Source organism: Microcaecilia unicolor, chromosome 13, assembly GCF_901765095.1.
Source record: "Microcaecilia unicolor chromosome 13, aMicUni1.1, whole genome shotgun sequence".
In the NCBI taxonomy this organism is placed as follows: domain Eukaryota; kingdom Metazoa; phylum Chordata; class Amphibia; order Gymnophiona; family Siphonopidae; genus Microcaecilia; species Microcaecilia unicolor.
The window spans coordinates 60611269-60623188 of record NC_044043.1 but is presented as its reverse complement, the minus strand read 5'-3'; the positions used below and the strand labels follow the sequence as shown (position 1 = coordinate 60623188).

The 11920-nt window shown below is 47.1% G+C and overlaps 1 protein-coding gene across 3 annotated transcripts in view; it reads right to left on the bottom strand.

The window, feature by feature from the left end:
• Positions 1-606: 606 nt before the first annotated feature.
• The window catches only part of LOC115482438 (fibroblast growth factor receptor homolog 1-like), a 31122-nt gene continuing 19808 nt past the window's right edge, over positions 607-11920 (bottom strand). For 2 of the 3 annotated variants that reach the window (XM_030222183.1, XM_030222185.1), the window contains 4 exons: positions 10999-11124; positions 3054-3165; positions 2793-2892; positions 607-2579 (listed from right to left, as the gene is read on the bottom strand). In XM_030222183.1, coding sequence (XP_030078043.1) covers positions 2279-2579; positions 2793-2892; positions 3054-3165; positions 10999-11124 — 639 coding nt within the window. In that variant the 3' untranslated portion in view covers positions 607-2278. The remainder of the gene's footprint in view (positions 2580-2792; positions 2893-3053; positions 3166-10998; positions 11125-11920) is intronic. The other variant, XM_030222184.1, reaches the window with a different exon arrangement.

Sequence of the window (11920 nt, the reverse complement as noted above, 5' to 3'; positions counted from 1 at the left end):
ATGTATTAACAATTAGCTGATTAGTATTAAAATGAGCATTCTGAGCAATGCACAAAAAGGAGTTCCTAGGTTTAACTTGCAAAATTTTCCGTGAGGTCTGGAGTTGTCAGTGTGTGAGGGTGACTTCTGGGAGAAGCACTCTTGGGGGCGGCCTGACCATTAAGCCACCTGAGGCAGTACTCTACAGGAGTGGTATCTCAGGGAACGGCTTTGCGGCATTTTACCTAGTCACAGTAATGTTCCAAACCTGGCAGCGATTCCCATAAGCTGCCCTTCCGCCACCAGCAACCCTCTTCCCTTTACTGCGGCCGCCTCTCTGAAGTAACTTTCTGATTCGTCAGAGGCTCAGGCAACCACAGTAAAAGGAAGAGGTGGGTGTCGGCAGGGCAGCGTAAGGTAATTTATAGACTGTTGTACGCCACATTGAGCCTCCCATGGGTGGGAATATTGCGGGATATAAATGCTATAAATAAATAATTTGCTGCCGCATTTGGAACATCATTGTGACAAAGTAAAATGCCCGGGGAAGGCGGCATCTTGCCTTGAGCCGGCCCCGAGCACTCTGCTTGGCATTTTTCGATTTCAAAACTTGTCTTGGAGTAGAGAACAGCTTAGGGGCAGAGAAACAAGTGGGGGGGGGGGGGGGGGGGGGAGGGGGGCTTTCTGCAAGGCAAAGTTTTCTTTTTCAATAGCAAATTGCTCTGATGCTGGCTCCACCTTCCTCCTGCAGTTTAACTTTCCTTCCCTCAGGCTGCCCCTGATGGTTTTGCTTGGGAATCTTATCCTTGCTGAACCCCCTCCCCCCGCTGACATCATAGGGTCTGCCCCCAGCTGATTGACTGCTTGTTTCTCTGCCCCCTCCCAGCTGACATCTTAGGGGCAGACAGCCAGTTGGCTGGGGGAAAGCCCCTATGATGTCATCTAGGTGCAGAGAAACAAATAGAAGCCAACTGAGTGGGGAAAGTCCCTATGCTGTCAGCTTGGGGGGGGGGGCAGAGAAACAAGCAGACAGCTAATCGGGGGGGGGGGGGGGGAGGCTCTCAGCAAGGAGGAGATTCTACCGTGGATCTAAAAGGACACGGTTTTTAACGGGGACTTTTGAGCATCGGCCCCTTAGTACTGGAATAACAGGACTGTTTCAGGACAGAAATGTGTTGGAAGAACTTCCAGGCTGTTTATCATTTTGATATACAAAATGGGTCAGATTCAGTAAACGGCTCAGAAAATTAGACGTTGGGGAAAATCAGCGCTATTCTCTAAATAGTGCAGAGTGCCAATTCTCACGCCCAGGACTTACACCAACTGAAACCTGGTAGAAATACTGGTGCACAATTTGAGTGTGGATCCCCCAAGTTCTACAATACTTTGCACCTTGTGAGAATTCTCCTGACCATCCGATGCTCCTCCCATGCTCATGTCCTCTTTTGGGTTGCAAGCTATGGGTTTTTGGCACGCAGTGTTATAGAAAAGGGTACAGTTCCCAACGGATGCCAATAATTGATCATTACCATTCAATTAGTGGCATTAATTGGCTCATTAATCAATTGAGATGCACATGCATCTTGGAATTGTGCCTAAATTTGAATGCAGAAAATTGGGCACCCTTTACAGAATGCGGGGGAATATGTTTGTTTTGACAGGAATTAAAAGCAGCCTCCTAATAACCAATGAACTCATGTTAAAGTAAAACAGGTTTGGTTTTTTTTTTAGGGGGGGGGGTGTTTTGTAAGTGCTAGTTACTCAGCTAAAATCTTTTGAAAACTACCCTCACAAAAATATTAGAATACAAACACTGGATTTAAATTCTGTGTACTAAAATAAATAGAACCCCCCCCCCCCACCTCACTGTGGAACCAACAAATTGGGACACCTGCACTCTGGTTGCTTCTGAAAACCAGTACTAAGCCTTACTACCAGTAATGCAAGCTACACTGAGGTCCCTTTCTAGGGAATTTGGTAGCAGGCTGCACAAGTATAAAGAGAAATGTCAACCTGATAACCCTTCACCTCTAGTACAGAAATCCTTCCTGCTACACTGATCCCCTTTTATGAGTAAAGGTTAACTTCTGGCTCCCCTTTACTCATTTGGATTTTGCTCATATCTTTTCAGTAGTTCAAGATTAGTTATTTCCCTGTCCCTGGAGGGCTCACAATCTTAAGTTTGTGCCTGAGGCAGTGGTGGGTTAAGTGACTTGCCCAAGATCACAAGGAGCAGCAGTGGGATTTGAACCCACCACCTCCGGTTGTCGACCGGTGCTGCCATTCCTCCACTCTTACATTATCCCTCCAGGGGCGAATGGCTGTCCTGAGGGTGTGACTTTGAGCTGTAGAGATCACCCCTGCAAAGGGTGGCATATTGTCTTGCTTTCTTCCACCTGTATATAATCCTGAGCAAGAAAACAAATCTAATCAGAACCTTCATTTCAGCCATGGAGACATCACACTGGTGCAAAATATGTAGCGTCACTGAATATCTCACCGCATCCTCTTCTACAATATCCTCCAGGTACTTGGCAATCTCTGAGAAGGAAGGACGCTGACGTGCATTTTCTGTCCAGCATTGCTCCATCAATTTATATCTGAAAGGCACAAGACCAGAGGATGGTAATGGCAAAATCCCCAAATGACAGCTTTCTCTGTATTATCGCAACTCTGCAAAATCACCTCCAGCAAAGCCACACCAGCTGATACACTCAGAAGAACTTCTGTCCCTGTCAAGGCCTGCAGTTACTTGACCCTCCCCCCCACAGAACAGAGACAAGGAGGAATGAAAGTATTAAAATGTCACTCACATCTCATCTCTACATCCTCTGGGTTTTCTCATTCTGTATCCATTGCAGACATGAAACATAACCTCCTCGGCACTATCCAAGTCCGGGTATGGTGAGCAGCCTGCAGGATACACGTAAGCAATTAGCAAATCATGAAACATTTTCTGAAAAATGGCTGAGATTCTGTTCAACCTGTACACCACGTAGGGTGAATGTATTTAAAAAGAAGGCAGTAGATAAAGACAAAATAATTTTTTTTTAAGATTTGAGCTTATCATTTACCCAGTGTTTCCATTTCCCAGAGCAGAATGCCATAGGACCACACCTCACTTTTCAGATGATACGCTTTTTCTCTGAAGTACTCAGGTGGATACCAGCGCAAGGGAACCTCAGACTATACAAACACAAAATACATCCAAGTTAGTGTGTGCTTGGAGCAGAATATGCAAGGGGGGGTCATGTGTGCTCTGAGAAACTTGTGTAGAGGGTAAAGTATCTGTGTAAGCACACACAAGGAACTGGGTGCACTTGAAACAGTATATGCAGGGGCTGCTGTGTGCTTTAGGTGGTGTATATTGGGGTTAACAGGAGCAAAGCACATTGGCAGAATCGTATGTATATGAACTAGTAGTTTGTAGTGCAAGGTGGCAGATGGTTCTCTGGGGCAGGAATGAGGTGCATGGGCAGAATGTGTGGTTTTCTCTAATGGACTAGCAGAGAGGTATTGCAAGGCAGGATACAAGTGCATTGGCAGAGCTGTGTGGGGGAGGCCCAGTATTAGAATATCAGGGAGTGCTGCAGTGCAAGAGTAAAGTGCATTAGCAGAGCTCTATGGGAAGGGTGGAAAGAGGGGGATCTTAGGGAGAAATCCTAGGTAGTTTTTGAAGAAATATGTTAGCCTTGCTAGCCCCTGCTCTCAGTAAAATACAGGCCAATGGCTCATAATAAGAGCTAGGCCTCTTAAAATCAAAACCATCTCCGATATAAAAGAGAGCTAGCTTGTAAAAATCAGAGATCACCTTTGACACAGTTACGTTTCACTGTGGCAAGTACTGAGATGAGGTAATTGAGAACTGGTAAGGGTGGGGGCAATCTACTTTATAAACAATCCTGAGACTGGCACCTGCAAGACGTCATGAGCAAGAGTTGCTATGGTTATGTAGAGATAGTACTGGGTCAGCTGCACCCCGGGTGAGAACATCCAAAGGGGGGGGGGCTAGAGGAAGGTTTGGGAACATGTGAAGTCATTCTGATCAACTGATAAGAACCAAGAGCCCTGGTGAAAGAAACTGGGGTCCATTGAAATGAATAGGGCCAAAATTGTATATAAGCAGCAATCTGAGGGGTATTAGATCAGAAGAAGAACGACTCCAGAAGGCTAGAGAGAGAGGACGTGCCATGATATGTGGTTCCATTATGTGAATGCTTGACTTGCCTGTACTGCCATTGGTAAGATTGTAATAAACTATCTTATTATATCTACTACATACTGGGTTCCTTTCTAATTACTGGGGTCTATATACTGCCTTGACCAAGTAACACTGCCATGAGCAGATACCAGGTTGGGGTAATTAAGGATCTAGAGGGGATACGAAGTTCTTTCCAGGATAGTACAGAGAGCCCATGGCTTCCACTGCCCAAATGGGTGAGGCAGATCTAATTATATACATTTTTCATTTACCTCAGCAGTTTCCTCCTGCTCCTTTGTACCTTCTCTTAACTTGAAAATCTGGGCTAGAATCTGGCATCATGAGCCTTCATTAACAAGGACAGGGAGTTCCTCCCCCCCCCCCCACCCCCAAGCAAACTCACTTTGCACAGTCAGAGGTGGAGGACCAGCCAAAAATTATTATGAACCAGGGACATTTTATTTTTTATTCTTAGTTTTGGATGTTTTACTCTTTATTTTTGTCTCTTTTTGCATTTCCTTTAAATGTACTTGTTATTCTCCTTTTTAGTCTTCTCCAAGCACTCGCCTCTGACCTTCTGGCACCATTCCTTCCTCTTTCCCCTGCTTCCAGGTACTCTTCCCTTGAATGGCACCAGTTCTTCCCCTCTCTCTAGGTATTTGCCTATCCCCCTTCTATCCCAGCATGCTTCAGTTTGTGCTCCAGTAATAGGGTACTGTGGGTGGTAACCTCTTGCAACTTTTTCTCCCTTGGTAACAGCTGCCATAACTCATTCCTCAATTTGGGCATACTACTCTCTCTTTCATAGGGCTCCAGGCCCTGAATTTTAAGCATCTAGGATTTTTCCAATTCTGCATATTAAAGTGCTTTCTAAACTCTGGCAATTGCAGGTTCTAAGTTTGGCCACTGTGTCACCATTCCACAATGACTGAGACTTCCTATTCCCCAAGGCTGTAAATGTTGCATCTACAGTATTCCCAGTCCCACCTGACACAGGAAATGGATCATAGTCCAGGAATTTAAGCCAGATCATAGGTGATGTAGTGGAAGATTGAACAGTCCCCAATGTTGAACTCCTTCATTGTGTCCGTAAAGGGTTAATTTGGGTTGAGTTTAGTATCCCTAGGGGGCAATGCAGAAAGCAACTGCAGGGTTCCCCAGGCTAAACACTGTTGTATGAGCCAAGCAATGCACAGAGGAAAGGTGCATAGGTGTTGGCTCACATGGGTAAACACAGCACAGGTTGTGTTAAAATATATGCTAAGAAGCTAATTAAGGTATCCTTTGCAATGCAAGAGTATGCTGCCCACTTGTGATGCATGTACTATGCAAGAACTTCTGTGATGGTCCAGAGTAATGTAGAAGTTTTTGCAGAGACAGTTTTTTGTCAGTCACATTTAAGTGCTGGTTTTCAGGGCCGCCGAGAGACTGAGCTGGGGCAAGGCCGCCCCCAGCTCCCCCCCCCCCCCCCCAATCGCCACTGCTGCTGTTGCCTCCCTCTCCTATTCCCAGGCCACCGGCACCGCAGTCCCCACCTACCTTCCCTCAGTTCCCTTCTGTTTGCCATTCGACCCCCTTCATTTAAAAAAAAAAAAAAAAAAAATCAAAATCAGCAGTGCAGCACCTTCTATGTGAAAGCAGCAGATTGCCTCTGGCGAGCCTTTCCTCACTGTGTCCTGACCTTGTGGTCATGAGGTCGGAATGCAGTGAGGGAAGGTCCGCCCAAGGCAATCTGTCGCTTTCACGCAAGGCGCTACGCTGCCGATTTCAAGATTTTTTTTTTTTTAATGAAGGGAGCAGAGGGAAGATAGGTGGAGACTGGGGACTGCAGTACCGGCAGCCTGGGAGCAGAAGGCGGCGAGAGACCCCGGGGCCGGGCCCTCCTTGGAGTCCCGGGCCCGGGGAATTTTGTCCCCCCTGCCCCTCCCTCAGCAGCCCTGCTGGTTTTGTCTTCTTATACAAGCAGAAGGAAGCCTGTGCAAGTTTTAAAGGCAGACAGTAAGTAATAAACATGCAACTGTCCAAACAAAACTGAAAGTGAAAGCATCCATCTGATACCTGTTCTTCTGCACCTAAATATGAGCCTTTCAAAAATTTGAGGTGAAAACAATTTCTGCAAGGCTTATATTTAGGTGCAGAAAAACAAACGCTGGTGTGTGCCGCTGCTTTTGTGTTTGGTTTGGACAGGCACACAAGAAGCTGAGCTTACCACAAAACCTTGTGCATTGTCCAGGATACTCTCCCTGCATTTGCCACAGGTTTGCTGTGCATAATATTTGCCTGCAGTTTGCTTCTTGCATGCCACGCTATTACACTTGCCGTAGAAGCCACATGCTCAGACATCTGCACATAGCTCTATTGCAAGCCTGTTTCAAGACCCTAGTCATTTTTAGAAACTAGCTCCTACCACCCAGCACTGTCACTAGGCCACCAGGCTGATCGTACCCAGTTGTATTTTATTTCTCAGAGATAATGCAGTGGTCTTTATTCATTTTTAAGCTGGGACCACTTTGGATTCTAATGAGCTAAAGGAGAGCCATTAACCAACAGATTCTATATATCGCGCCTAGCGTTCTGCACCTAAATCTAAGCATATTCCATAATAATGCGTGTAGGCTTAAGAAGCCAATCAGCATTGTTAACTACACTTAATAGTGAGCACTAATTGGCAATAATTAGAATTTACACACATTCGTTAAGTGTATGCTGTAACTCACTGCACCTAAATTCTAATGCACACATCCAAAAAGGGGCGTGGTTATAGGAAGGGAAATGGGTGTTTTCGTGGGCATACCCAAATTTACACACATTATTATAGAATATGGCCCAGTTTATGTTAATCTATTCACAGATTTATGCCACATTTTTGTTGGTGTAAATGGATGCACATATTTTTAGGCGCTGGGATATCAAGCATATTCTTTATACTGCACCTAAGTATTATAGAATACGCTTAGGCAAAAATGATTTCTGCGTGGATTTTCCAGGCGCCATATATAGAATCTGCCCCCCAAAACATCTTCCCATGTGTGGGTATGACACTGCTGACCAGTGTGTGTCAAATGACATCCATTTCCACCAGCCTACCCTTCAAACTTCATTGGATGATATCCTCAAGGTTGTGAGCATTTCCAAATGCATTCTCTTTTGTCTATTGAGAAATGTCTTATCTTTTAAGCATGCAGCTCTTCTTCCCCCTCCCCCCACTCAGTTCACTTTCTCCTTTCTGTCCTGAGCCTGGGTAGTGCACCCCGTCTTCGTCACCCGACCTCCCCCACCCTCCTCCGCACTCTCTTGCTGCTCCTCCTGCTATCCGCGGGAGACATTAACCCTAATCCAGGTCCCCCTCATCTGTCCCCGTCCTATCCACGCGAACGATCCCGGGACGTCTCCAATCTCGTCTCTATTCCCCTCCTTCCCCCTCTTCTCATGCGCCTTGTGGAATGCCCACTCAGTCTGCAACAAATTGTCCTTCATCCACGATCTCTTCATCTCCCACTCCCTTCAACTGCTCGCCCTAACCGAAACCTGGATCTCCCCGGATGACTCTGCCTCAGTCGCAGCCCTTTGCCATGGTGGTTCTCTCTTCTCACACACTCCCCGCCCAGTTGGCCGCGGTGGAGGCGTTGGGTTACTACTCTCGCCCTCCTGTAGTTTCCAACCCCTCCTTCTACCGCAGTCTCACTGCTTCTCATCATTTGAAGCCCACTCCATCCGGCTATTCTACCCGCTGCCACTCAGAGTGGCAGTCATCTACCGCCCCCCTGATAAATCCTTCTCTTCCTTCCTCACCGACTTCGATGCTTGGCTCTCTGTTTTTCTTGAACCCTCATCTCCGTCCCTCATTCTCGGAGACTTTAACATTTATGCTGATGACCCATCCGACCCTCACGCTTCTATGTTCCTCACCCTAACATCCTCCTTCAACCTCCAGCTGTGCTCTACCACCCCTACTCACCGTGACGGCCATTGTCTTGACCTCGTCCTCTCCTCCTCCGGCTCACCCTCCAATTTCCAAGCTTCAGCTCTTCCCCTCGCCGATCACCACCTGATCACATTCACACTTCTTCACCCCCCCCCCCCCCCCGCCCAACTTTAACCACCACCTCCAGGAATCTCCAGGCCATTGACCCCCCCCCCCCCCCCCCCACCTTATCCTCTAGCATCTCTAATCTCCTCCCATCCATCATGTCCTCCGAGACTGTCGACAAAGCGGTCTCCGCTTACAATGCCGCTCTCTCCTCTGCTCTGGACACCCTCGCACCATCCACCTCCCGTCCCACAAAGCGTACTATTCCTCAGCCTTGGCTGACCCCTTGCATCCGCTACCTTCGTTCCTGCACCCGATCTGCCGAACGCATCTGGAGGAAATCCCGCACCCACTCAGATTTCCTTCACTACAAATTCATGCTATCCTCCTTCCACTCCTCCCTATTCCTTGCAAAACAGGACTATTACACCCAATTGACCAACTCTCTCAGCTCCAACCCTCGTCGTCTCTTCGCCACCCTTAACTCTCCTCAAGGTGCCCCCCGCTCCCACCCCCCCCTCACTCTCTCCTCAATCACTGGCTGATTACTTCCGCGACAAGGTGCAAAAGATCAAGCTTGAGTTCACTACCAAGCCATCACCTCCTCTTCACCCATTAACCCTCTCCCTCAACCAACCAACCCAGGCCTCCTTCTCCTTTCCTGAGATCACCGAGGATGAAACCTCCCGCCTTCTTTCCTCCTCAAAATGCACGACCTGTTCCTCTGATCCCATCCCCACCAACCTACTTAACACCATCGCCCATACTGTCAACCCCTCCATCTGTCGCATCCTTAACCTCTCTCTCTCCACTGCAACTGTCCCTGACACCTTCAAGCACGCCGTAGTCACACCTGTCCTCAAAAAAACATCACTTGACCCTACCTGCCCCTCCAACTATCGCCCCATCTCTCTCTTACCCTTCCTCTCCAAAATACTTGAGCGCGCCGTTCACAGCCGCTGCCTCGATTTTCTCTCCTCTCATGCCATCCTCGATCCACTCCAATCCGGCTTTCGCCCTCTCCACTCGACAGAAACAGCACTCTCTAAAGTCTGCAATGACCTGCTCCTGGCCAAATCCAGAGGCCACTACTCCATCCTCATCCACGATCTTTCCGCCGCTTTTGACACTGTCAATCACGATTTACTTCTTGCCACTCTGTCCTCATTTGGGTTCCAGGGCTCTGTCCTCTCCTGGTTATCCTCCTATCTCTCCCACCGCACCTTCAGGGTATACTCTCATGGATCTTCCTCCACTCCCATCCTGCTATCTGTTGGAGTTCCCCAGGGATCTGTCCTTGGACCCCTTCTCTTCTCTATCTACACCTCTTCTTTAGGCTCACTGATCTCATCTCATGGTTTCCAGTATCATCTTTATGCTGATGACACCCAGCTCTATCTCTCCACACCAGACATCACAGCAGAGACCCAGGCCAAGGTATCGGCCTGCCTATCCGACATTGCTGCCTGGATGTCCAACCGCCACCTGAAGCTGAACATGTCCAAGACCGAGCTCCTCGTCTTTCCATCTAAACCCACTTCTCCTCTTCCTCCACTCTCTCTCAGTTGATAACACCCTCATCCTCCCCGTCTCATCTGCCCGCAACCTCTGAGTCATCTTCGACTCCTCCCTCTCCTTCTCTGCGAATATCCAGCAGACTGCCAAAACCTGTCGCTTCTTCCTCTTCAACATCAACAAAATTCGCCCTTTCCTCACTAAGCACACCACCCGAACTCTCGTCCACGCCCTCATTACCTCTCGCCTCGACTACTGCAACCTACTCCTCACTGGCCTCCCACTCAGCCATCTATCCCCCCTTCAATCCGTTCAGAACTCTGCCGCACATCTTATATTCCGCCAAAACCGTTATTCTGATATCATCCCTCTCCTCAGGTCACTTCACTGGCTTCCGATCAGATACCACATACAATTCAAGCTTCTCCTCCTTACTTACAAATGCACTCACTCTGCTGCTCCTCACTACCTCTCTACCCTCATCTCCCCCTACGTTCCTGCCCGTAACCTCCGCTCACATGACAAATCCCTCCTCTCAGTACCCTTCACCACTGCCAACTCCAGGCTCCACTCATTTTACCTTGCCTCACCCTATGCCTGGAACAATCTTCCTGAACCCCTACGCCAAGCCCCCTCCCTACCCATCTTCAAATCCTTGCTTAAAGCTCACCTCTTCAATGCTGCCTTCGGAACCTAACCTTTCGAACATATAGGCTGCCCCAATCTGCCTGACCTATCAGATTGACTGTACATTTGTCTTTTAGATTGTAAGCTCCTTGAGCAGGGACTGTCCTTCCATGTTAAATTGTACAGTGCTGCGTAACCCTAGTAGCGCTTTAGAAATGTTAAGTAGTTAGTAGTAGTAGTAGTAGGAGTAGTAGTAGAGAGTAGCAGAAAATAACAGAAAGACAATAAGGACTGCCCCAGAGGTTTCCAGGGGCCTTACACTGAAGAGCACTGCACTATCCTCTCCTTCCTGTTAGTTTAGATTACTTTACAACAAAGCAGTTTACAATACCAAATAATATAAAGAAGGAAAGGAAATAAAACAGGGAAGGGGGATTTGTAACCTTTCTGTGGTTACAATCAAAGTTTACATATTAAATACAGATGCTAATTTGAGCCTGAGGCAATGGAGGGTTAAGTGACTTGCTCAGAGTCACAAGGAGTGGAAATCACTGAAGCCACTGTACTAATCATTAGGTACTCTTCCACTAAAATCAAACAATACAAATCAAAGGAAATGAAAGCCTTTCTTTTATTTATTTATTACCTTGTAATGTTTCCAGCTGCTCCTGTAATTGAACAAGTCACTGGCCAGTCCAAACTCTGTGATTTTGCATTCATAAGGGAAAGAACCAATCAGGATATTCCTGAGCGCTAGATCCCGGTGTAGTACCTAAAGGAAATATTTGTAGCAGCATTTTCAGTTCAAGCAAGGGGCCCCAGAAAAGTCTAAGTTCACGTTTTGGGGGCAGTTCTCTAAAGGGTGCCAAAATGCAGCTTGCTAAGTGCAAATTCTGTGTGCACAGATTTTGTAATAGAATGCTAGCATAGGTTACCATTTACATGCTAACATGTAAGGCAAACCCACTTACACCACGTCAATAGCAGGCATAAATATGGTATATTAGCACATAACATAGTATTCTATAAGATATACATGCAATTGTGGGACCTGCCCCCTTGTTCTACCCCCCAGCCCCACCCATGTGTACACCCTTGCATTAAATGCTATGCAGTTTGTGCACTCAATGTAGAATACAGCTGAGTGTGTGCCTCACGTGAATGTTACATTCATGCACTAAATGCTGGTATTCTGTAATCTTTTACATACAAGTGTGTTGCTGCTTGCTGCCGGTGAAGATCTGCTATTTAAAAGGTATATGGGGGAGGGGGGATGTTTACTACAATACTACTCTGTATTTCGTGATCAGGAATTGGCAATTGCCATTACGGTACATTGTAAGCCACATTGAGCCTGCAAATAGGTGGGAAAATGTGGGATACAAGATGGCAGATAAAGACCTGAACGGTCCATCCAGTCTGCCCAACAAGATAAACTCATTTTACATGGTATATAATACTTTATATGTATATCCGAGTTTGATTTGTCCCTGCCTTTCTCAGGGCACAGACCATAGAAGTCCGCCCTGAGTTCTAACTCTTTCCCACATGCTGCCGTAGCACCTAAA